At 52.4% G+C, this 26,335-nt stretch overlaps 1 protein-coding gene and 1 long non-coding RNA gene across 3 annotated transcripts in view; one reads left to right on the top strand and one right to left on the bottom strand.

Moving 5' to 3' along the window:
* Positions 1-2,944: 2,944 nt before the first annotated feature.
* LOC147584589 (uncharacterized) lies at positions 2,945-8,916 on the bottom strand. The gene is made up of 3 exons (XR_015251536.1): positions 8,810-8,916; positions 8,278-8,467; positions 2,945-3,077 (listed from the first exon to the last, which is right to left on the bottom strand). It is a non-coding gene; the product is annotated as an uncharacterized LOC147584589 (long non-coding RNA).
* Positions 8,917-9,018: 102 nt separating this feature from the next.
* The window catches only part of RASA3 (RAS p21 protein activator 3), a 120,854-nt gene continuing 103,537 nt past the window's right edge, over positions 9,019-26,335 (top strand). Inside the window, exon 1 of one of the 2 annotated variants that reach the window (XM_086707762.1) lies at positions 9,019-9,195. Coding sequence is in view for 1 of the 2 variants with exons in the window: in XM_086707751.1 (XP_086563877.1) it covers positions 9,141-9,195 (55 nt within the window). In the remaining variant the exon portion in view is untranslated. The remainder of the gene's footprint in view (positions 9,196-26,335) is intronic. The other variant, XM_086707751.1, reaches the window with a different exon arrangement.

Genomic DNA, 26,335 nt, shown 5'->3' on the forward strand with positions numbered 1-26,335 from the left:
TTCAAAGTGTTTATCTATTTTTGAGAGAGAGAGCACAAGTGAGAGGGAGAGAACCCCAGGCAGGCTCTGCGCTGTCAGTGCCCGGCCTGTTGTGGGGCTCGACCCCCTAAGCAAACCGCGAGATCATGACCTGAGCCAAAATCAAGAGTCATTTCACTGACTGAGCCACCATGTGCCCTACATAATTTCATTTCTTAAAAATGTTGATTTATCTTTGAGAGAGAGAGAGAACGTGAGTAGGGGAGGAGCAGAGAGAGAGGGAGACAGAGGATCTGAAGTGGGCTCTGAGCTGTCAGCACAGAGCCTGATGAGGGGCTTGAACTCATGAACTGGGAGATCATGACCCGAGCTGAAGTCAGATGCTTAAACGTCTGGGCCCCCCAGATGCCCCATAATTTCATTTTTAATAATGATTCTGTTCAACAACCAGCTGGCAAAACTCTTGAAAATTTAACGGTTGGATCTTGTGAACTGGTATCTGTAGCACACCAGTAGCTACAGGATCCTGAAATCAATTAAAAATCAAATAAACAAGATTAGTTTCACTGAATCTGGAATAGAATGTAAAATTGTAGAAGACATTATGTCTGGTCACAATAGGTATTGTCACATAAAGTCTGTGTGAGTACATCAGGTCTTGACCTAATATGTATTTACTTACTTTTAATAAGAAGTTTGGCATTTCTGGAATCGGGACCTCCGGCTGCCTTGCCATCAATGTTGGTCTGAGAGTGACTCCCAGGAGGGCCACCCCATCCATCAGTGTAAGAGAGGGACTGGGGCGGTTGAGCTTCTGAATGTCGGCCTGTCCCTCCACGGCAGGCGGGGCAAACGAGCCTCTGAGAGATGAAGGAAATTCTGGAAAAGGAAGGGATCCAGCAGGAACCATGTTTGTCTTCAGATGGGCATCGGGTCTCCTGAGGTCACGCCAGAAGGCAGCGTCTGCAAGCGAGGATTGTCCCCTCTTGACAAGGAGGGCACAGTTTCCTCAGGTGCAGGTGGTAAACATGAGGTCACACCCTTCCTGTGGGTAGCCCGAGATCAGCCTCCCCGCAGGAGAGGATGTAAGCCCAGGTGGGGCTGTAGCAGGAGCCTTAGGGGACGGTCGACACGTTGGTATCTACTGCCATATTGTCTTTCCTCAGTTTTTTTTTTTTTTAATTTTGAGATACCTGTAGATTCACATGCATTGTAGACAACAAGGCAAAGATCCTCTGTACTCTTCACCACCAGTCAAGCGGTGACACCTTCCAGGATGGCAGTGACTGCATATAAGGCCCCAGCCAGAAGACTGCATGGTCCCATGCACCTGCTGTGCACAGAGGGCACGCTGTACATGCACTCGTGTGCGTGCAGATCTGTGCGATTCCAGCACATGTGCAGATTCCCGTGGCCACCAAGGCTGACAAGACACAGACCCTTTCTGTCCCACAGTGTCCCTCCTCCCGTTGTCTGTTCTCCATCTCTGCAGCTTGTCCCTGAACAGTGCTGTAAGTGGAATTGTAGGGTGTGTGTGACAGGCTCTCCTCGCAGCCTTGAGGTCCACCCAGGTTGTCATTTGTATCAGCAGTTTGTCCCTTTTTGTTGCTGAGTTGAGCTTGTTCAGCATCCTCCCTGTCGGGGGACAGGTTGGGAGGTTGTTTCTGGGTTCTGCCTATCACACATAGGCTTTGTGTGCATGCCTTTGGAAGGAGGTTTTCTTTCTGCAGAGGAACGTGAGCTCACCATCACCTCTGGTCGCCAGAAGCCACCCTCTACACTGGCCTCAAGCACACCCCAGAGGAGGGCAGAGGGCTCTTGCTCTGTGCTCAGAAGGTGGTGGGGGCCTAGAGGGGCAGCTGACATCCTGCTGAGGAAACCCGCAGGGACCCATATCCTGAGACCCCAGAACGAAAGCTGAGTTGTGCTTCTCACCAGCTCCTGCCGTGGTTGGGGGGCAGCTGGCGTCTACCAGGTGCTCAGGGGGTTTGCAGCATCAGCAGGGCAGGGAGGAAAGAGTCCCACCCTTGCCCGCAGGGAGTGACGATGAAAAAGCCACCAGGAACTGGCGGTGTCTGGCTTGACTGTGGTCCCATCCCCCCCATGCCACTGGTGGTCCCAGAGCCCTGTGCACTGGTGCTGTTATGCCCACTTTACAAACACACTTGGAGATCATTGTGGGGAATGGTTATGTTCACATCGCATTATCTGGCAGGAATAGAAAATCAGTGGCCTGTCACAGTCCATAGATGTGGAGAAGCAGTGTTAGTCCCTCACATTGTGCCCAAAGGTAAACGAAATGTCCCCATGCCCACAGAGACCGCGTCTGTTCCCGAGCCCCCGGCTTCGTCTTTCTTCCTCTCTGTGGTCGCTGGCCTCCCATGACATGCACTCTGGCAGATCTCCTTCTCAGCAGTTGCGACCATCCATTCTCTTTGGTGCCTTGGAGGCATGAGGGCAGTGCCTGGGGCGGGGCCGTCCCGAGGGGGCTCTTCAGTTCCCAGACGCCCCACCACAGCTTCAAAGGTAGTGTTCTGAGTTTTCTGTGCAGTGCTGCTGTTGTGTCTACACCTCAGAGACTGTGCCTACTTCTAGGATTTTCTCCTCTGTTTCTCTTTTTTTCCATTTTGTTCCAAACTGAACTAAGTGCAGCCGGAGGGAAAGCTGTCAGTGGTAGTCACTACATAGGAAGTTCAAGGGCCCTGAGGTTAGGGGTGTGTGTTGTTTTCTGGTGTTCCCGCAGGGCCTGGCAGGTTCTGGACACGTGCTAGGTGCTCAATAAAGGTTTGCTAAATAAATGAACTGCTAAACACAAGAGATGTGCATTTAAACAAGTTATATGCATATAAATACTAATAAAACCTTGAAGGAAATAAAGAGAAATAAAAACACTTGTGTTGTAATGATGGGCACACACATACATTTTTACCCTTTGAAAGTTTTTACTGTTATGTTGGGTCTAACGTTTTACAGAAGGAACAGGTCTTCCTGGCCGCTGATGAATCAATTTGCCGGGTTGTAACGGTGTTGAGGAACAGGGTAGGACTTGCTGGTGCACTTGTGTTTGGCCTCTGTGTCTGGATCCCTGCAGGAAGCACCTGTGGGGCAGACAGAGGGTTTTCTAGAGTTCTGGGCTCTCTCTCCTGTGGAGCTTGCGCTGTGATTCTGTTGAATACTGAGAGTCACGATGGTCTTAACAGCACATGCCTATCTCAAATGGTGTGAATTAGGGGCCCTCCTCCTTTTAACTTTTTCTGGGGTAATTTGATGGAGATTTTAAAAGGAAAAAAAATACATATATTCCTGCCATAGCTAATGAGACAAGATTTGGAGTCTAATTAGTTGCTGATTTCAGGGGGTGTCTTCAAAAAGTACTTTGATATTTGACTAATTCGGGTCAAAAATAGCAAATTAAACTTTATTATGATAAAAAGTTATTTTGAGCAAATATTTTCATAATAAGCAATCAAGACATTACACAAATCTATTTAATGGGTAAATCCACTGGACATCTGGGGTTGTATTTTATTATTAACTCAAATTCACAGATGATTGAATTGATATTGATTACTATTGCATTGGTATTAATAAAATAGCATACCATGTAAACTTTATTTTTTAAGTTGTTATTTAGATTTTAGTTAACATACAGTGTAATACTATTTTCAGGTGTACAATATGGTGATTCAACACTTCTGTACATTACAACAGGTGTACCCCTTAACACCCATCACCTATCTCACCCATACCACACCCCGCCCCCACCACCACCTGCCCTCTGGTGACCTTCAGTTCATTCTCTAGAGTTAAGAGTCTGTTTCTTGGGGGTCCCTGGGGGCTCAGTCGGTTAAGCATCTGACTTCGGCTCAGGTCATGATCTCGTGGTTCATGGGTTTAAGCCCCGCATCGGATTCTGAGCTGACAGCTCAGAGCCTGGAGCTTGCTTTGGACTTTGTGTCTCCCTCTCTCTCTGCCCTCCCGTGCTTATGCTCTGTCTCTGTCTCTTTCTTTCAAAAACAAATAAATGTTAAAAAAAAAAAAGAGTCTATTTCTGGGTTTATCTCTCTCTCTCTTTTCCCTTCAATCATTTGTTTTGTTTCTTAAATTCCACATATGAGTGAAGTCATATGATATTTGTCTCTCTGAATGACTTATTTCACTTAGCATAATGCCCTCTAGCTCTATCCATGTCATTGCAAATGGCAAGATCTCATTCCTTTTTATGGCTGAGTAATATTCCATCGTGCGTGTAAATAGATAGATAGATAGATAGATAGGTATGCTACATTTTCTTTCTCTATTCATCAGTCAGTGGACACTTGGGCTGTTTCTGTAATTTGGTTACTGTAGATTGCACTGCTATAAACATCCAGTGCATGTATCCCTTTGAATTAGTGTTTTTGCATTCTTTGGGCAAATACCCAGGAGTGCGACTATTGGATCACAGGGTAGTTCTAGTTTTAACTTTTTGAGGACGCTGCATACTGTTTTCCAGAGTGACTGCACCGGTTTGCATTCCCACCAGCTGTGTAGGAGGGATACCCTTTCTCTGCATCCTCACCAACATCTGGTGCTTCCTGTGCTGTGGATTTTACCATACATGCTTCATTAAGGTTTTTATTAGCAAGGGTAGGGCAGGCTTGGGCTACCTGATTCCCAGATCTTACCGGCTTTACCTGAGGGAACTTTCACACTTGTCACTTTCACAGCCGTAGATCCCAGTGGCCCTCCAGTAGTGACTTAGGGATCCAGGCTGCCTCTGTCTATCTCTGAGTTTCAAAATGAGGCCTCTCATTTGCCACAGCAGGAGGAGAGCCTGAAAAATATCCCAGTGGGTTTTCCCAGCTCTCAGCCAGATGTGACATCCCTTCCCTCCCCTCATCAGGCACACAGTTGCTTGTTGAGGCGTGAGCAGGGTAGGCGGTGTGGCCCCTCATGCTGCCCGGAAAAGCTATGGCTATGCACCACCAAGGCCTCCGGTTTGGCCTCTTGGTCCACTTGCGTCCGGAGCACAGGGCCTCCTTTCTACCAGCAGCACATCTGGGCTTCGAGTGTCCACAAGGAACCTGAGTGTAGATGTGTCACCGCATGCCTCTGTGCTCTGTGTGGCCCAAACAGCATCATCCAAAGGTGTGTGGTGTCATGTCTCATAGACACTTGGGCCACGAGGGAGCTGAGCTCCTTAACTCCCAAGAGCTGGATGAATCTTCTCAGAAAGCTATGAGTTAACATCATGTTCCTAAAGTTTTCGTGAGACAATAGGAGATTCCAGTACATTTATCCAACAAATACCAGTTGAGTTTTTACTCTGCGCCAGGTGCTGAAGTGAGCGTGTTGCAAAGGTTACTTAGTCATTTGAGATTGAAAGTATCCTTCCCCAAGGTGCTGAATGTCCCTTATGAAAACAATTCCTTACATTGCTTAGTTGGTTAAAATAGCCTTTTCTGGAAAACTAATACACTTCTGTGTATTAAATAATAGAACTTGTATAAAATGCCATATTTCCATATTTCTGTTTTCACCTTGAAAACCAGGAAACTGAGAGCAGAGCTGTGAACTCTTTGCAGTAGCTGTTTTCACTGTAGATGTTTGATACCATAGCTTCTTCCTTCATTACTTTTTTTGGACGCTTTAAAAATTATTCTAGGGGCGCCTGGGTGGCTCCGTCTGTTAAGTGTCTGACTTCGGCTCAGGTCATGATCTTGCAGTTCGTGGGTTTGAGCCCTGCATCGGGCTCTGTGCTGACAGCTCACAGCCTGGAGCCTGCTTCTGGTTCTGTGTCTTCCTCTCTCTCTGCCCCTCCCCTGCTTGTGCTCTGTCTCTCTCAAAAATAAATAAAAACCTTTAAAAATAATAAAAATTATTCTATTATATACTAGTCACTTATTTTATGCCACTTTGAAAGTCTATTGATCAGATATGATTAATAAATGATCTAATTATGCTGTCTTAGCAATTCATAAATACCTATTGATAGACTGATACTTTTCAAGAAATATTTTTTTGCGGAGTGTCACAAAAGAGGGTCTATCAAAGAGGGAAAAATTTAACAGTGAGTAATAAACAAAAGAGATTATAGATACTTTCAACAAAGTCTCATCTTTTCCTTTAATCCCCCAATATTTTCCTGTTTCTTATCATCATAAGCTCTAAGGGAACTGAGTTTAATTTGGAAAACTAGCGATCAATTCCTTTGCGCAGAACACAGTTTTGAGAAGACAGGGTACTTGCACAGTTCTGTGGATGCTGGGCTTTGTTAAGGAAGGGATCCTGGAAGTATGCTGTGCTGGTCTCTGTGGTTTGTAGAGGGAAAGAGAGGCCCATAGTCGTGGACCTCTTGCCTCACTGATGTGGGGAGGCCCTGAATCTTCGCAAATTTACTTCCTGTCCTCTGAGCACGTGTGTCTTAGACCACACATGTCTTACCAAAGCCTCCAATGAACTGCCAACTTCTTGCTCATCTGGCCCAATTAAAATGATGTCATTGGGGCGCCTGGGTGGCGCAGTCGGTTAAGCGTCCGACTTCAGCCAGGTCACGATCTCGCGGTCCGTGAGTTCGAGCCCCGCGTCAGGCCCTGGGCTGATGGCTCGGAGCCTGGAGCCTGTTTCTGATTCTGTGTCTCCCTCTCTCTCTGCCCCTCCCCCGTTCATGCTCTGTCTCTCTCTGTCCCAAAAATAAATAAAAAACGTTGAAAAAAAAATAAAAAAAAAATGATGTCATTAATATAGTGAGCCAATTAACATTCTGAATCCTGCCCAGATGGTCCAGGTCTCTTTGGACTGTTTTATAACAGAGGGCAGGGAAGCCTAGCAGTGGGGCAGGTTGTAAGTGTGCATTAGTCCATGCCACATGATGTAAATTGCTTCCGATTCTCTTTCTTCTTCAGGATGGAGAAGAGTGGACATGTCAGCTCCACGGCCAGAGGCTGTGCTGACGTGGCCTGGCAGTGGCACCACCTTTGGTACAGTGGCTGCAATTGGGACTACTGCATGGTTGAGCTTGTGTGGTCCACTGTCACCCTCCTGAATCTGTCTGGAGTCATAGGTGGGACTGGTGAGTTACATGACTTTTCCGGTCTTTAAGGGGAGTCTTCATCCCAATCTTCCCTAGGATGTGTTATGGTTTTTATTTTCCATCCTGGCACCCCACTTGGCCCTCCCTGCTGGGGTGACTCTTAGCCCCAACACCAAGGAACCAATATGGGTTTTCTGACAACTGTAACGTGTGTCTATGCCAATTTTACCTTCAGTGCCAGAGAAAATAAATGGTCACTAGGTGGGTCCCTGGATCCAGTGGGCCTACTGTGAGCCTTCCCCGGGCCAGGCCTCTATTTACTTCCTGGACCTCACAAGTCCTATTCTAACAGGGGCATGATGACATCTTGGGTCACTGGGTATCATGTCGATTCAGACTCAAAGCCCAATTGCCCTTGAAATGTCTGGATAAATGGCCACAGCTGCCATTGGGGGAAGTCCTAAGGGAACCCTTATGCATATGTGTGGCCAAGTCCTCTCCTCCAGTCAGGGGGTTCTGGAGATGAGAACTGGTTCACAGGTTTTACTGGGGCAAATTCCTTCAGCCTCCTCATACCTATCTTTGATTTCCTTTGGTTGCAAGAACGGAGCAATACCCCGCTGGCTGGCTAAGTGCCCTCCTGACACCACATCTAGCTGACCACCTTGTAGCTCTTTGCAGTTCAGAGTGCACAGCCACCACTCCAGTCCTGCTGCTCAGTATAATATAGCAACTGGCTTGCTTCTAGTGGGTAGACATCACTGCTCGCCCTCCGTCACTGTGTGATCATGGTCACTGCTGTCAGGGAGCCCAGTGTTCTCTGTAGCAGCATCTGGACTCCCCGACCAGTCCTAGAATGCCAGCTACCGCTCAGGGTCTCATCTGCACACTCCTTTCTGTAAATGGAGTGTCCTCTGGGCTTTCCAGGAAACCTAGCCCACAACTAGGTTTCCGGGTCTTAGGGAATGTGTTTACTCTCCTGTGCCACTTGTCTGAGCATTTTGATGCTTTTCTCCGTTGTCTGCCATGGTGTTTGGCATTTCCACTTAGTGTGGGGCACCACTTTGTATAAGCTTCCAAAGGCCACGCTAGTGGCATGGGGTACTTGCTAAGGTGCCAAATCCTGTATCATGATGGAAGGATCCCATATCAATGAACTCTAACCTGATCTACGTTCTTGTCCTGCCTGCCGGAATCCAATATTCTCTGGATCCGGTTCTGTGGATTTTCTCAGTCCCTAGGCACATGTTTCCTAGGTCGTGAGGCTCCCTGGCAGATAGGACCTTCTTCGTCAGGCCTGGCGCTTCTCCAGCTGGGTGATGGTGACATGGTGGAGGAGTGGAGCTGCAGGCTGATCACGGGGTGTACTACTCTCTCAGAGGTCTCTGAAATCATCTTCAACCACAGAGAGAGCACCGCTGTCTAACACGCAGAAATGGGACACGTCTTCAGGTCCAGTAGATTTAGGGACATCTAGGATTCAAGATTTTTGAGCGCATTAATCTGGATGATCCCCTCCCAAGCCTCAGGGTCTCCCTTCTTCCCGCCCCCCCCTCCCCCCCGGGCCCCTGCAGGGTCCAACCCCATGCTCTGCCTGGCTCCCTCCCAGTCCTGTGCCCACCCCCAGCCCGGCATCCTCTCATCCTGCGCCCCTCGCCCCACGCCCAGTCCTTTACCCCACGCCCCCGCCGGTTTCACATCCCCCTCCCAGCTCCCCCCCTTCCTCTCCTCGCCCCGCCCGGTTCCCCCTCCATTCCGCGCCCCCCCTTCCCCCCACCGCCGCGGGGTCCCTTCCTATCCCTCCCAGAGACCGACCCCGCCCCTCTCCGAGCCTTGGCCAATGTGGAGGTGGGGCTGTTTTGCGGGCGGAGCCGTCTCGCTCCCGCCTCCTAGGCCTCAGCCAGTGGGCAGTTGGAGTCGCGCTGTGGGCGGAACCTTCACGCCCCGCCCCTCTGCGACCGCCGCCAATGGGGAGCTGGGCAGGCCGGTGGGCGGAGCCGGGCGGCGGTGGCGCCGCGGACCCGGCGCGCGCGGGGTCTGGCGCAGAGCGCGGGGACTGCGCCGCCGCTCGGGCTCCGGCTGCTCCGCGGGGCTCGGCGCGCGAATTCCGGCGAGGCCCCGCGAGCTCCCGGGCGGGCGACCCAGCATGGCGGTGGAGGAGGAAGGGCTCCGGGTCTTCCAGAGCGTGAAGATCAAGATCGGTGAGCGCCGGGGGCGGCGGGGCGCCGCGCGTCCCCTCCCCCCGAGGACGGGCCGGGCTGCGGCGGCTCCGGGGGAAGCGGCTCCCTGGAGGCGCGGTTCGGGGTGGGGGGCGGTGCGGTGCAGGACACGGGGCCCGTCCCCGCCTGGAGCGTGCGCGAGTGGGGGCCCTGGGTGCGTGCATGGCCGGGGGCCGACCCGCCGACCTCAGGTTCCGCATCTGCCCTCCGCTGCTGCACCCAGAAACTTCCTTCCCCGCGTTCCCTCAGGGCCGTGGGGCCGGCTGGGGCTGCGGACTGGTGCGGGCGTGCGCGTCCGTGTAGGCGGACGTGTGTGGCGTGCCCTCGGTCCTGGGCTCCGTCGGGCTGGGAGACGGGGAGCCACCCCAGCACCCCCCCTTCCATTGAGAACTGGCCGGGGCGGGGCGGGGGGGGGGGGGAAGCTTTTGGCCACCAGCGCCTGCCATTCAGGCTGTGTCACCGGGGAGGATTCTGCCCTTGTCACTGGGTCCATGAGCTGGGGGAGGGAAATGACAGGCGGATTCTGGAGTGGGCTGGAGGGCTATATCTGGACTTCCTGGGTTTATCTGGAGGATTCATTTTATCTCGGGAGGGTGATGTGCACGTCCCCTTCCCCTCCCCCCCAAAACAAGATCCTTGCCTCCGAGTGACCGTTAGACGTTGGTGCCATAAATGTGCGGCTGGGAGGGCAGCTTATGTTGAAGAGGGTTCCCGAGGACCCAGAGTGTCGCCTGTCCTCAGGTCCTTCTTGCCTCCACAGTCCCTTCTATTCCCATGTGAAAAGGGGCCGCTGGGAACCCAGCCAGGCGCCCAGTGACTGAGTGTCAGTTGTTGATGACATTCGATGCTGCCTGAGGAATTCCAGCTCCCCCAAATCAGCGTGTTGTTTCCTGTCTGCTTTATTTTGGTTTATGGATCGTCACTGAGACACTGTTGATATTTGGCTGAGAAGCGGACTTACGCTGCCTGCAACCATTTCCCTGTTCGCTTGGTTGGGATCTGCTGTCACTTTCGCACTGAGAGATTCAGCATTACCCTCCCGCTGACGTGGGGGCAGGGAGGGTGCCTGTACCAGGGTCCTTCGGCCAAGAACCCTCATCAGTTCCTGGGTCCACTGAGCTGTGTGAGGGTTTGAGGTGCTTCCTTAATCAAGGGGAGCAGGAGGGGACCTGGGTGGGGGTCTGTCTGTGGAGGAGTGTGCCAGGCTTCCGGGCACAGCAGGCAGGAGTGGGTCTGAGGACTTTATGGTTCAGGCCTGGCACAGCCAGTCTCAGACTCATCCTGGGAGCGTTCTGGAACACTGGTGTGTTGAGCGGAGAGGTTGATTTCTCTCCAGAATGGCACAGTATGTGAGGCAGGAGAGTGAGGAGAGACACCTGAAGATCCAGGAGAGCATCTCCACTAGCCTGCCGTTGCACGTTCGTGAGTGGGCTCTGGACCGGACAAGGAGGGGCCTGGGGTGGAAGGAAAGGGCTTTGAAGATGCTGCTTGGCGAGGCTTTCTGTCCTTTCTGTTCCACTTTAAACAAGCAAGAGAAACACACCCAGCTCAGCTGAGGTTAGTGCCGCGACCCGGCCCATCTGCCGTGTCTACCCCCACGTGGGACCCTTTGGGGCCCTCCCTCCCCATGTTTGGGGGCGGGGGCTGGGCTGCAAGGGGGAGACATCTGTGTCTCACCTTTGTAGTGGGGGGGGGGGCATTCAGGGAGCAGGGGCCTCCACCTAGCACAGGCAGGGCAGCCTCCTGTGTCTGAGCACAGAAATGGCCTAGGCTGTGCTTCTGAGTTCGGGCCTGGGCTGGAGACCCTGAAGGTGAACTGTGGGTGTGCTGGCTTGAACTTGAGGGACACCTGTTAATAGAATGTGGTGAGGGTGATCCTGAGCTTGGAAGGGGGTGTGCTGAGCTCTTGATTTCTTTCCTTTGTTGGTCTGCTCTGGTCAGTCTCGGCTCTGACTTGCCTGAATGTCCTGGTCTTGAAGGCGCGAGATGACGAGGAACACCACAGTTGATCTGGAGGAGGGGCAGACGTGCATGAATCATACACACGGTCACATGCACGCTCGCCCCTCCTTGTTCGGGGACACGCTGGCCAGGCCGTCCATTCATCTCGGAGCCTCGTCTCCAGGCTGGCTGGCTGCATGCCTGTGTGCTCTTGGCCTGCTGGGTGACCCGGAGCAAGCACCCTCCCCTTCCATAGACTCATTTTTCCATTTGCAAAATGCAGGCAATAGCTGTCGGCTGCATCCGGTGGGGGCTTACAAGACGGTATTGTTCTGGCCCACGTTGATGCCCACCTCCTCGCTCCCAGAAAAGGACAGAAAGAAAATTCCTCCTAAGCTGACACCAACAAGCAGTATCACTGCTCCTGTTGCTGAGAAAAAAGGCAGGACATGTTTGGGAGGATGAAGAGATTTTTAGGTGCCTGGGCCTTGGCCCTCTTGTCTCAAGTAGTTTCGGATTGCGTGATGGGACTCGGTCTCACTGAGAAGCTGGGGACACTGGGCAGAGTCTCTTCCTCGTTTTCCTCCTCCTCCTCCTGCTTGTCCACCTTCTGCAAATGCCGGATCAGAGTGAGGCATTTGTGTTGTGACTGTTATGAGTTCTTGTCTCCCCCCCCACTTAAATGTCACAGTCGTTCTGGGTAGTTCTTCTGCACACTTGCAAACCTTAGACCTTGTCCACCTTTGGTAATAGTCGTGACTGTTTTTACACCAGTGGCTCGTGTCGGGTAAGGCCAAGTGCACTTCCTACGAGATGGTAACTTTGAGGAAGTGCACTCTTCTGACTTTCCATGAGTCAGGGCCTTCGTGCTGGAAGGGAGGCTGCTCAGAGATTGTCGGAGCTTGTGCGAAGGACCCACGAGAGCTTTTCAGGGCGGTGTTATTTTGGACACGGTGCTCCTTTAGGTGCTGTGTTATCGTCAATACCCAGTGATTTTTGCCTTTTCCATGGTGGCAGTATACTACTGGTTTTTAAAAGTATCACCTTGATAAATGTGTTCAGTTAAGAGGGATATACAAAGGTTTTTCTGGCAAGCTGAAAAAAAAAAAATCCCAGCCTGCATTCCGGGGTGAGAAGAGCCCTCGTGCTCTGTCACTGGTTTTCATCATCAGGTTTGATGGCACAGTTTGGATCCACTTGGTGTGTTGGCATTTGCGTCTCATGCCAGCTCCCTGCCGCGGGCTCTCCTCCGTTCCCCAGCTCTCCCTTCCTTCTCCTTCGGTCCTCTTGGGCTGCGCCGGGCCCAGGGCGTGCTCTTGTGTTCCTTCTCTGGAAGATTATAACTTGTCCACCAAGAAGTTGATGGTGGTCTGTGTCCAGCGCAAGCACATCAGAACTGACTGCTCCTCCCGCAAACCGTGGCCCTGCAGGCTGTTGGTGCTGGGGACCCGGGGGGGCCCCACAAACCTCGTGCTCTCCCCACAACTGGTCGCCAAACATAATCCCAGGGACCAGAAGCAGGAGGTCCGTCAGGCAGGGACCAAATGAGAGGGGAACAGGAAGTGGTGGCTGAGGGTTCTGGCCTGCACCTCCCTCGGCTGAATGGCTGGTTAGGAGGGGTGTGGTGTGGTGAAGAAGGCCCAGACCACAGGGGCTGGAAGCTTAGGGTTCTGGGTCTGCTCTGTTAAATGTGGATTTCCTACAGGGGAAGCAGTAGTGTGCCCATCACAGAGGCCTGTAAGGGTCAGATGAGGTGCTGTCCTGCTTGATAATTTAAAATAGTTGTTGTTAGTGGTAGTGTCTTCACAGGGCTAAGAAGAAATGGTTTTCCCCAATTAGAGAAGCCATTTTGTGGGTATAAGGGAGTGGTATCAGTGATGTTGGCTTTTTCATCGTGTGTGTTTGATGGTGAAAGAAGGGGTCGTGCGGGCCACACATGGTTCTTGGCATCAGGGATTTATATTCTCTTGAGCTCTCTGATGCTAAAATTAACCTGGATATTCTATTAACCGAGCTCAGCTAGCTGCCTGTACTATTTTTAACCCTAAGGACTAGTGTGCCACTCTGGGCTATGTCTGGGGAGCACCGGGCTCAGGGGCCAAGGGTGATTTTAGTTCGATTCCAAGTTTTACCTGGGAAGGGGTGGGTTTGCCATGCATATGTGTGGGGTGGAGAGGGTTGCAGACTTTTGGGATCTAGTTTACGTGTATTAACTCGTTTTAATTCTCACAACTCCATGACATTGAAGTTGAGGGAGACTCCTGTAACTTGACCAAAGTCACCTAGCCTGTAAGAGAGAGCTGGGGTTTAAATCCATGTTTGTGTGACGTTCTTGTTCTCCACACCATTTGTTATGGTCTGTCTTTCTGTGTGATCTTGGGTTTGAGTGGTGGGGGTACAGTGAAGTGCTGGGAAGCAGAGCAGTGCTGAGTTTTAGGGCCAGCAGGCAGCTGATGTTCATGAGGTGGGGGGACAGGGCCACAGTCTTTTGTGGGTGATCAGCCAGGGACACCGGCCTGGTTGTTCTGAGACTTGTGGTCATTGACTAGAGGCTGCCAAGGTAGACATTGGAGAGGAGGGGAATTGTGGCGATAGGGTCTTAAGCACAGAAATCCAGAGATGGCTCGTTAAGCAGGTTCACTGGCAGCCCATACGTTTGGGAGAAGGCATCGGGCAGGTGAGCAGAGCATTGGCTCCCGAAGGTAGAATCACTTGGCTGGAAGGTGGCATTTGGTAGGAACGTTTGGATTTGCTCCTCTGAAACTAATGAGGCATTTGAGTATGTAAACACTTACACCTTCCTGAAGGCACTGGAGAATCAGAGCATCACACATCATGTTTTAGTCATAGATGTGCACATGTTTAAATTTTTTTTCAGCATTTATTTATTTTTGAGAGAGGGAGCGAGAGAGAGCTAGAGAGAGAATGAGCACATAAGCAGGGGAGGGGCAGAGAGAGAGGGAAACCACAGAATCCAAAGCAGGCTCCATGCTCCGAGCCGTCAGCACAGAGTCTGACACCAGGCTCGAACCCATGAACCGTGAGATCATGACGTGAGCCACAGTCAGATGCTCAACCGACTAAGCCACCCAGGTGCCCTTGACGTGCACATGTTTAGAAAGGAGATGGGTGTATTTGCTAGAAACAAGCGGAAGTGCTAGCTGGTAATGCCGGAGAATTGAGGTTTGCAATTTGCCCTTGGAAGTGAGGCTGTGAGTGCACACTCCCTACTTCCTAATGATCTTGGAGGTGGGTTCAGGCCACTGTGGGCACAGACAAGCATCCCTGGGTGCTGTAGGGACAAAAGCCTCTGGGAATCAGCCTAGAAGAGGAGGGTATGACTAAGGGCACTTGGGATCCCAGACTCCAGAGTGAGTCCCACCTGTGCTTCTCACTGATTCTGTGACTTTAGCAGAATCTCCCAAACCCTGTCTGCCTCAGTTTCTTTCTTTGTCAGAGTGGAGAGTAAGGCTGTTTTTGTGGTGCTTAATGAGCATGTGTGAGCAAAGGCACTTTCACTGCTCGATCTTTCTGGGTGTTCCTGCCAGTGCAGTTTGAGGCTCTCCTGTAACTCAGGTGACAGAGTGGAGCTAGCTCCAATTAAGGCGGATTCATCAGGAAGAGAGAGCTGGACTTTCATGTGTGTGTTTGCACGTGGGCAATATCAGGAAAGGTGTGAACCTGCCCGGTGAGAAGTGTGCAGTCAGTGTGTGGCGTAGACTTGCGTGGACGTGCTGGGGTGGGGAGACAACATGGTTGGCGAGCGCGGCCAGCACAGCCAATGCTGTGTGCTGACAGGCCTCCGGACTCTGGGCGAGCCTTGTGGGGACCTGACGTCCTGTCTTGTGGTGCTGATCACCCCTGGATGGTCTGACGCTTGAGAGGAGAGGGGAGATCCTGGTGCCCGAGCAGGAAGTCTTCACTGATGGTCTGGTGTTTTGCGCCCCGACGTCAGAAGGGGGGTCTGTAACAGTGGAGGAGGGGCTGACCGCAGGACAGACTGCTTTGACCAGCTGGTGGGGGTGTACGCGAAGGGTCACTGCCTGGCGCACCACCACAGTCCACTGTTGAATGCAATAGCGCAATGTGGAAACGAAGTAAATGCTGCTTCAAAGGGTGATTCTATTATGGGGCTTCCACAGTGTGGAATATTATTCAGCTTTCAGAAGAATGAGTTAGAGCCAGGCCAGGCCATGTGACGTGCAGGAAGTTCCATGGGGTATGACTAGAAAGAAAAACAAAATGCAGAAGAATCTACCAAGATATTCCTCTTAAAGAATAGTACAACACAGATACGCACGTGCAGATGTGGAGATAAAGTTCCACATAAGCCTATCGTCTGGGCTCCCTGTGGTGGGAAGTGTGGAAGAGGAAAGTGAGTGAAAAAGAAAAGATCGGTTTCAGAAAATCAAGGGCGTTACTATTACTCAGGCATGTGGATTTATGTATATAGATTGGCAAATGAAGAGTCTAAAAATCACAACTTTTGGAGTGCCTGGGTGGCTCAGTCGGTTGGGCATCCGACTTCGGCTCAGGTCATGATCTCACGGTTTGTGAGTTCGAGCCCCGCATCAGGCTCTGTGCTGACAGCTCAGAGCCTGGAGACTGTTTCGGATTCTGTCTCCCCCTCTCTGTGCCCCTCCCTGCTCCTGCTCTGTCTCTGTCTCTCTCAAAAAATAAACATTAAAAATTAAAAAAAAATAAAAGAAATAAAAAAAAAATAAAAATCACAACTTTAAAATGGAAAGAACTTTCTGGAGAGGAAAGGCCCAGAAAGGTAAAATAACTTGCCTAGATTGCTGAGAGGTAAGGGAGAGTCTGGGGCGGGGTTGCCCTTGAAGTTGGGAACCAGTGAACAAGACAGTGGGGCAAAGGCAAGTCTGTCGGAGCCCTGGGCAGGGGCTGGCTTGTGACGGGCCTCTGGTCAGCCTGGCCCCTCAGAGAAATTGACATGGATGCAAGGGAATTTCGTCACAACAGATGGCCCAGTACTTTTCTCTAAGTGTGAGGCAGCGTTCAGAATGAACAGTCAGCACATTTCAGCTTTGGTATAAATGCAGGCCCGGGATCATCTTTAGCAATAAGAAGATGAATGGCCCCGCATCTTGGCTTCCCAGCTTGCCCTGTGGGATAGAACACATGAAGTGGTTCTCACAAGAGGGTTGTCAGGTCAGACTCAGGGGCCACCAGGGCCTCAGCATCTGGGAAGCTTTAGGTTGGAGTATTTAGTCTTTGCTGGGAGTGGTGGATTATCAAGCTGACTGTGGGATCAAAGATAGTGATTCCTTGTTCGATGAGCATCTGAAAGCAGAGGTGTGTTTCTGTACACAGAGCTGGGCTCCCTGGGGCTGTGGCTCTGTTCATCTTGAAATTTGGCATTCCTGGTCAGTTTTTGAGTAAGCTTGAATCCTTTTCTGGGGACAGAGGCATCCTGGCCCTGGAGTCAGCTGGTAAGTGCCACATCTCACACCTGACCCATGCCGCCTCGTCCCACGCACCTGACCCACACTGTGAGGGGCAGCCCGCTCCTCCAACGGTTGGGAGGAGGCTGGAATCTGTGCTCAGGGTTACGCTGTAAATCAGAACCTTTTCTAGAAACACATCAGACCATAGTACCCTTCACTGTTGTCTGTTGAGGAATGACGCTAGTGCCTGCTCTTTCCTCTTCATATTGTTTCTGTTCCTGTTGTCTGAATAATTTCCAAAATATGAAGCATTGTTCTATCTTGGCCCACTCATCACCAATGGGATAAAACCCAAAGGTAAACAGAGTGGCTAAGTCTTTCTTAGACTCAGGGTGACTCATCCTGGAGACCCGCGCCTGGCAGTGTTTTCCCGACCAGGCTGACTGGACCCCTGTGCACCCACCACAGGGTGCACCCACCACAGCATTTTCACCTCAGCAGCTGCAGGTGCCGTCGATGCCTCCTTTAGCACCAGGAGCAGGACCAAGTCTCCAGGCCTTTCCTGAGAACCAACTTCCCCCTCTGCGGGTCTCCTGGGACTGAGCTCAGGCTTCTGGATTCTTCAGGATGCTTAACAGAGTTGAGAGTGTTAATTATGTGTGTATATCTTTCTGGAGCTTTGTTTTTGGACTCACAGTCTCCTGAGTTACACTGTGGGTCTGGTTAGGTGTGACCCTCGGGTGGGCCACTTGTCCGTGCACTGACTCAGGGCTGGTTCCTGCTTTCTCATCACGTCCGTTAAAAGAGGCCGCACAATCAGGCCCATGCAGGACTGGAGGACTGTTACATGTGCCTCTAGAGCTCTGTGGCTTTGTCGTGTGTTTCTTTTCTTCTGAGGAAAAAGATTCGTTTTCCTTTTTTAGCTCTTGTGGTTTCTCTCTTTGTTCCTGAATCCACTTCTGGGAGGTACAAGAACAGACTGTTTGATTTTGTCCATTTTCACACCACCAGATCAGTCATTGGTTAGGGAGCTGTGGACGTGTCCGCCAAAGTAGTACACTGCCCTGTCAGATCTTGTAAGGATTCTGTGCAGCACAGAACAGCTGTTTTAACTGGCCCCCGCCTCCGAGGCTCGGAGAAGCTGGTGACTTTGCCACGATCACACTAGCGAGAGAGCCTGTGGCTGTGCGTGTTGGCTTGCGAGGGACTTCATCTGCCCCAGACCCAGGCGTTTTGTTCCTTTACAAGGAACTGCCTTCTGGGGTGTGTTCTCAAATTACTTCCTCAGACAGCAGCTATCTGCCTTCCCACCCGAGCCCTTCTGTTCCGTGGTGGATCTTTAAATGAGCATTTATGGGACTAACTCAGCAGAGCGACCCCTTTGCATGAACATGTGGACAGCCAGGGGCTCAGAGCCTGCTGAGCCACTTCCCAGCTGAGTGTCTTGACCTGCCTAGAACGCCTGAGACCTCCTTCCAAAGGAGGCCTGCCATGGCCAGGCAGCGCTGCCTCTCCTGACTCCCGCCCTCCGGCTTCTGGCTGATCATCTGCTCCTTCTGGTAGGGCGGCCCCACTCTCTCCTCCAGGTGCCACCTTACCTCATGCAGGGAAAGCTCTCTGGGCGAGGCAGGCAGTGAGGGCCTGGCCTCGTAGCAGGTGGAAGATGGGTTGAGCAGGGCAGTTAAACTCCCGATACTTCAGGGGGGAATTTAGCCCCAGGCCCCTGAGCCTCTGGGCATCTGTTTATTTTGGCCCAGCTAAACTGGGGCTTTCCAAGGCTGGGGTCAGACTGTGGTGTAGAGCTATTAGCAGAGATCCAGGAAGACGGGCTGGTTCTGGAAAACCCATCAGTGTGCAGACCCTAGGGGACCTGGCCAAGCTTACTACTTGTTTTGAGGTCTGGGGTGGGTGCTGTGACCTGCCTGGTTTTCCCATGGCCTTCGGGATAAGGGCCCCACTGGGGAATTCCAGACCACTCAGGGCTGAGGCTGGCCTGTCCTAGGGCTGGCTGCCATAAACAGTCTTTAACTTAGGGTCAAACAATTGGATATTTTATTACTTTATAGGGCAGAGTTTCCAGGGCAGTAAACTCTGCCCGTATGGTACATATGTGGAGAGTACATACTGCCAGCATGCAGCATGTCCAGGACTTGGCCAGGCTTATGGAAGGCCAGGTGTTCTCGGACTTTCCTCAGAGCTGCACCCCATGAGGTAGAGGGTTTAGCTTAGAGGGGCAGCTGTCCATCTTTACTTTCTTATGAGGCCTCCTCCTGTTGGAACATGGTTTTGCATGTGCACACACATGCACAGAACACACACGTGGGCATATACCACACATGCACACAAGCACACACACACATGCATACATGTAGGTACATCACACATGCTTGCATACATGCACAGAATACATACACAGGCACACACCACATGTGTGCACAGTACACACACGTACACAGCACACACACAGATGTACACACAGGCACAGAATACACACACAGGCACACACATAGCCACGTGCACACACAGGCACCCACCACATGTGTGCACAGCACACACACAGATGCACACACGCATGCACAGAATACACACAGCCATGTGCACAGCCATGTGCACACATGGGCGCACGCACAGAGACACACACGTGCACACACACCTGTGCACACAGTACACACACGGGCACACACACGGGCCCCAGAGCTTGTCTGTGGGTAGAAGCGCAGTGCTGTGTGCCCAGTGTAGTGGTGGCACAGACGAGAGGGAGGCTCCTACCACTAGCTTGTGATGGCTCGCTGAGACTCACGGCACCAGGGAGCCAGCCTTGCCTGCCTTGGTAATGTGTGTGGCCTTTAAAAAGGGTTCCTGGGGCGCCTGGGTGGCGCAGTCGGTTGGGCGTCCGACTTCAGCCAGGTCACGATCTCACAGTCCGTGAGTTCGAGCCCCGCGTCAGGCGCTGGGCTGATGGCTCAGAGCCTGGAGCCTGTTTCCGATTCTGTGTCTCCCTCTCTCTCTGCCCCCTCCCCCATTCATGCTCTGTCTCTCTCTGTCCCAAAAATAAATAAACGTTGAAAAAAAAAATTTAAAAAATAAAAAGGGTTCCTGTTTCTCAAGCAAATCAGTCCTTTTTCTTCTGCCTGGTGTGGCTTCCCTGGGCTGGCCCCCCAGGGTCTGCGGGTGTGTTTTGGGGGCACAGCTAGTCTGAGCCTACCTGGGGCCTCCATGCTGGGACAACCCACCTGTCCCCTGTCTGCCTTGAAAGCTTTCTCTGCAGTTGTTTTTGATATTTTAATTTTTTGTATTTGAATCAAAAGACTTTGCTTTTTAGACCCACATCCTGGGGTGTTCTTGTGGCTTTTTCTCCTACTTGCTTCTGGCCTGTTTGTCAGCTGGCTGCCCGTGGTGGCAGTTCCTCTCCAGGGACTCTGGGGATGTAGTGAAGTGAGTGCGAGGGTTGTCATTCCAGGGAGGCGTGACAAGGGGCACTGCCAGCATTGGTCCCAGTACCTGCTCCCTGCGGGGCACCGGGTCGGGGTGGGGGGGCCTGCTCCCTGCAGGGCACTGGTTGGGGGGGCTGCTCCCTATGGGGCACTGGGTCGGGGTGGGGGGGCTGCTCCCCATGGGGCACCGGGTGGCACCAGGAGAAGGTCGTCCTTGAGCGACTGTAGGTTTTGATGAGAAGTTCTTTCCGCTTGGGAACTTGGAGGGGGCACGAACGCAGGCTCTCGTGTCCCTGGGACTGGCGGCTTGCTGGTGGGAAGCCTGCACACACCTCCCTGGGGGAGAGGAAGCCTCACCGGTGGGTCACCGTTTCCGTCGGAGCCGCCTGCTGTAGGGGACGCCTTGAGAAAGGAGGGAGGCCCGGGCAGGAGGCCGCTGGGCTTCCCGAGCCCCCGGCTGGCCGCATCCATCTGGACTCTGGCATTCCTTTCTCTGTTCATCATTTCCTGCTCCGAGCGCTTGCGACAAGCGTGTGGAGAAAGACTTTCTCAGCATTTGGACCCAAGAATGTGTTTATGCGTGTCCTGACTGGAAATAAAGGGTCACACGGAGAGAAAAAAACCACTTGTCATGATGTTTTTGCTCAGGATCTTGGTTTTCTATTTGTGACTGTTTCCTAAAGTGTTTCCCGGTGTTCCTTTCAGGGAACCCCTTTCCTGTCTTCCTTGACAAGGGGGTAGGGGGGCGGAGGGGGCAGGAGGGGCCGGCAGAGTGTCCGGGCCTTCTCATCCCCTGGTCGTTATTCACTGTGATCAGTGACAGCGTAATGGTGTGTCTCTCCTCCTTCTGGAAGGCGCCCCTGGCCTCTCTGGACTGCTGTCCCCACAGCCTGTGTCAGCTCTCCTGTGGGCCGGTTTTGTGAATTTGCAAACTCTGATTTGAAAAAGTAGGCTATATCTGCCGAGTGGCGGTAGAGAAGGCAGCTGGCAGGCTGGTGAGGGCACTTGGCGTCGAGAGGCAGGCAGCACAGCACACGGGGCCCACAGCCCCGCCTCACACTCAGAAGCTTGGAGTTCGGTGTCACTGAGGCCTAAGGATGGTGATGGCGTTGTTTTCCCAGAAGAGATTTCAGGCTGTTGGGGGAAATCTCTGTAGGCACCTAATCTGGGGGGTTCTATGGGGTGTGTAAGTACGTGTTGGGCTGGGATGGGAGGGGTGGCAGCCAGGAAGGGTGGCATGCAGAAGTAGGTGTCAGACAGAGGACTTCTTGGGTCACTGCAAGGCAATGGCAACAACTTTTATTTTATTTTTTTTATTTTAATGTTTTTATTTATTTTTGAGACAGAGAGAGACAGAGCACGAGCAGGGGAGGGGCAGAGAAAGGGGAAGACAAAGAATCTGAAGCGGGCTCCAGGCTCTGAGCTGTCAGCACAGAGCCTGATGCGGGGCTTGAACTCACAGACCACGAGGTCATGACCTGAGCTGAAGTCGGACGCTCAACCGACTGAGCCACGCAGGTGCCCCAACAACTTTTAGTTTGACTTGATGTATTAATCACAAATGCTAGTTGGGGAAAAGTTAGTTTTCAGATTTTGTCCTGCTGTAAACTGCTCGTGGGTTGCTTAGGCGTTGATTCTGAATCACACAGGTCGACCATTAACCAAAGCCAACCCAGAGGGTCTGATGTTTCCGACTGTCCCATGGTAGTTGGCTGCTACCATCATATGGGACTGTGGAGCCATATACACTGGGGATTTCACAGGATGCAGAGAAAATATAGGCCTTGCCTTCCAAGTTGTATAGACTGAAGGATAAGTAGTTTCATATTTATGAGTGATAGTGAGTGGAGAATGTTCAGGTCTTGGGGAGGCGAGCTCTCCCTTGTGCTAAGAAGACTGGACAGGTTTGACCTGCCACTTCTCTGGGGCACAGATACTTGGGTGTGCACACTACATATGCTGACAGCGTACTTCCCAAAGCTAGAGAACCCTTAGAAATGACAGAAATTATGTATGCGGGATTGTCATTATGCAAACGGGCCACATTGAATAAGAATAGCATTTATTTTATCTTTAAAAATAAATTAAAAATCAAGTCAGTGTTTTACCTTCTCTAAGGGCTTATCTGTTCTCAAGTGCAATCTTCCCCTCATTTGAAGCTCTGAAGATTTGCTTCCCCTTCCTTCCAGGATGTGACAGCACCCTGTCTTGTAACGGAGGCTTCGTGGACTCCCTGAGACAGGGTGCAGTGACACACAGTGGGGAGCAGAAGCAGGGAGGGCTAGGGACGGGCCTGGAGACTGGACAGTGTTTCCTATGTTTGTGTTTACACATGTGCATCTCAGAGTTGCAAACCGTCTTCAGCTAAAATAGGGCCCATAGGACAGGGCAGAACCGTGTGGCACAGCGGAGGCCCGCAGGCAGCAGGCTGTACACAAACACACAGATTTGGGTCCTTTGTTTCTTTTTCCTCTCCAGACCCCTCTGTAGTTTGCAGGGTCCTTGCTGGGAGGGCATGGGAGTGAGAGGAAGAAAGCAGTCATTCAGCTGCTCCAGAGCTGAGGCTCCCAACTGGGGAAATGTGGGAACAGCAGGCTCACCCCTTTCTGGGAGGTCCTCCTGATCCTGGGGTTTTCCAACCTCGGCCTCTAGGCCTTGAGTGACAGCACAGTGGGAAGGCCCCAGCCCCCTAGCTTCCTGGGTTTTTAGTAAACACTACTCAAAGTGTGAAAGCGGAGTGGAAAACCCGACGGAGAGGGGGCCTGTGAGGTTTTCTTAGACTGTTCTTGGGGAACTAGTGAACCTTGCCCCTTCCTTGAGAGGGTGGGGGCTGGACCTGCATACAGGCTACCATCGTCTCCACCCCACCTCTGCAAGAGGTATCCTAGGCTCACCCACATCTGGTCCTAGGCAGCGCTGGTCTCCAGGAGCGTGTCCAGACACACAGCTTGTCCTTTAATGCCATGGTTTTAAACCTGGGCAGTTTTGCATCCCAGGGGACATTCGGCCATGTGTGGCGGTGTTTGTCTGTCATGGCTGGGAGGGGAGAGGGGGGCACCCACACAGCTCGCCCCTGACAGCACATAGGGTGCTCACCCCAAGCACATCAGCACTGGGTGGGGAGGGGGGACATTTGGGGGCATCATGTTGGATCCCTGTGAACACCAAGGCTGTGTCTGACTAGCTCTTTGCTTCCCCAGGAGTGTGGCCTTGAAGTGCCTCAGTCACACTTGGGGGCAGGGCATAGACAGATCTCATGCTGGCCAGATGGAAAGACCCCTGCAGCGTGGACCAAACTGATATGGCCTGAGGGTCTAGGGTGTGGACCAGAAGGGCAGCTGAGGGGCAGTGTGGCCACACAGCTGGTGGCGTTCTTGGCTCTGCACCTTACCTGCTGTGTGATCGTTGGCAAGTCACTTAACCTCTCTGTGTCTGTAAAAAGAGGATAATGGCTGTTTCCTAGGGTTCCTAAGAGGGTTGCGTGACAGTGGTGGTGATGTGCTGGGCCTGAGTGCCTGTCCCTGTCTCGTCCAGCACGTGGCTGTGCAGAGGGCCAGGCTGGGAGAGCACGAGTTGGTGGCGGGCACCTGGGGTCTGGTCCCCGAGCTCCTGGCTCTGTGGGCTCAACTGCATTGCCTGCCCCGCCCCACAGGCCTTGGGGCCCGCTTGTCCCATCAGGTTGCCCTCCAAGGGGACCCAGAGGTGTCTCCAGCTCCAGCTTTACCGCAGGCTGCTTCCAACACCATCCATTCTGTGCATCTTCCTTAAGCAGCTGCTTGTGACTTAAAAGTAAAATATTAACCAAGAATCGTAATCTCACCCTTAAATGTAGTTTTGCAGGAACAGTTGTGCCACGTCGTTAGGAGGCCGTGTTTTCCCTGCGGGTGCAGTAGGAAATGGGAGGTTTTCCTGAGTTCTAGGCTAGTTTATGAAGCATTTAGAGTAGTTAGAACAACTCTTACAAGGCTGCATGTGCTATGGAAGAAACTAGAAACAGCAGGCCTTGCTGCCCGCTAGGTGCATGGTGAAGTTATTTGGCATGTTGTTTTCAATTCTGTAGCGTTTTTCTGGGTCATTTCGTGGTTTTATCTCCGTGGCACAGGCCCTGATGGTGGGAAGTGGGTACTAATGAATCAGTTAACTATTTTGGAAACTGTAGGAAGTTGTCTCGTGATGAGACAGCATGTACAACATGCAGCTACCCTCCTCCCGCCCTAGGCCCTGCTTTTGTGAGCTGAGCAACCTCCCATGGCCCCCACTGGCCTTCTCATGATGGATATGAGGCACCACATTCACGTGTCGAGGGGAGACGCCAGGGTGAACTGTGTGACCTTTCCCAAGGGACAGATGCTGGGTCGCTGGACACAGTTGCAGGTTACCCACCAGCAAGGGATGCCTCACAGGCTGGAGGTGTTTCAGGCGGTCAGGCCTTGCTCTGTGTCTCCTGCAGCGGTGGCCTCTGTGCACTGGACGCCACGCCTGGGGGCCTTCTGCACATGGGCACTGGCTGGGCTTGAGGACCCCAGCCCTGGAGCTGACTTCTCCCCTCCCCAAGGTTAACTGGGAGTTCTAGATAATTTCGTTGGTCATTTATAGAGTGCCTTCTCCCTGCATACGGACACGGGGCTACCGAGGGGTCAACACCAAACAAGGGTGAGGGAGTGTTTATGGACTCTTAGGTTTATACTAAAAACTTGCCCACATTATATTAATGGAAGAGAGTAAACAGAGATCAGTGAAGAATGAAGAAAAACAAGTTGCTTTGATACGTAAAATTAAACACATAATAATGTTCCACTCATGTTGGCCTGTGCAGTTTAAAGACCAGCCAAAAATAAGGTGCTATTTTTTCCAAGGTAGAATGAGGGTCCTGGCCCATCTTGCACAATTTAGTCCCCTGGGCCCTGTGTGATGAGCTCATGGCTGGTGATGGTCTGCCCTCCACCCTATCCTCTCCTCCCCCCTTGGGGGGCAAGGTTGGGATGACCCAGCATCCTTCCCAGGCTGGTTTGGACTTGAGCCTAAGAAAGGAAGCCCCAGGAAATCCAGAATAGGGAGCTAGCACATGACGAGAGGAAATCATTTTCTGCTCCGCGGATGAAGTTGCCGTCTGGCTTTCAGATAGCGCCACGCAGGCCTCCTGCACATGTCTGCTTGGCGCACTGTACATGCTCGATAGCGGCTCGTGGGGTAAGTTCATGGGCATTGTAGAAATCTCTAGCATAAACTGTCTCACAATCTTGAAATGCAGGTGACCAAGCCCACTAATCTGGTTTCCTCATTCGTGTGTTTCTCTCTTTGACAGTCTGTCCAAAGCAGTTCCCCAGGTGGGCTTAACAGGGATCCCACTCCGTCGGGGCCACTCCGCAGACACAGGCAGTGCACCCTCTGAGTGACCTCTTGACCTGCCTGGAGGGTGCATGGGGACACGACTATTGGGTTAGGGTGTCCGGTGCACTGGGGTGGGCCCCTGTCCAGGGGGGACCGGGAGCCCCTCCTTGAGCAACTTCTGCCTCAGACCACAGAACAGGGAAAGCTGCCTGGCCTGCTCATTTGGGCGGTCCCAGGCCCACCCCGAGCCCCTCCCCCGGGTCAGGAAAGTTCCCAGTGCTTTCTCCAGCACTCTGCCCTCCAGCCCTCCTGCCCCCTGCCCTCCAGCCCTCCAGCCCCCTGCTCTCCAGCCCCCTGCCCTCCAGCCCCCCTGACACTCACTCTCCCTTACCCCCCAGGAGAGGGTCTCATGCCCACTGAGGTTCCTCTTTGAAATACTGTGCACTGGGGGTGCCTGGGGGGCTCAGTCGGCTCAGGTCATGATCTCATGGTTTGTGGGATCGAGCCCTGTGTTGGGCTTCTCACTGACAGTGCAGAGCCTGCTTGGGATCCTCTGTCTCTGCCCCTCCCCTGCTCATGTGCACACGCTCTCTCTCAAAATAAATAAACATTAAAAAAAAAAACCAGTGTAAATGAAATACTGTGTACTGACTGCCGAGTCTGTGGCTGGGCTGCCTCAGCTCTGCTGCCTTACAGGAAGAGGAGGCTGCTGGGCCCCCTTAGAGTTGGAGGTAGAGGGTCATGTCCATCACCCCCCTCCTCAAGTTTTTGCCCCTTTGCCAAGGCTCTCCAGTGGGGTCCCCACACCAGCAGCATCACCTGGGACTGGCGGGATGTGTAGATGTTGGGGCCCCACCCCAGACTCACAGAATCAGGAACTCTGGGGCCAGGCCCAGAGACCCATGTTTCATTCCCATGTAGTCTGAAGTGAGTGCCCTGGTCCACGGCGAGCTGTCCCTTACAGCTGAGAACCCAGCAGTGCCCCCAGCACCGTCATCTGTGGAAGGAACT

Source organism: Puma concolor, chromosome A1, assembly GCF_028749965.1.
Source record: "Puma concolor isolate L17-30 chromosome A1, mPumCon1.1.hap2, whole genome shotgun sequence".
NCBI lineage: Eukaryota > Metazoa > Chordata > Mammalia > Carnivora > Felidae > Puma > Puma concolor.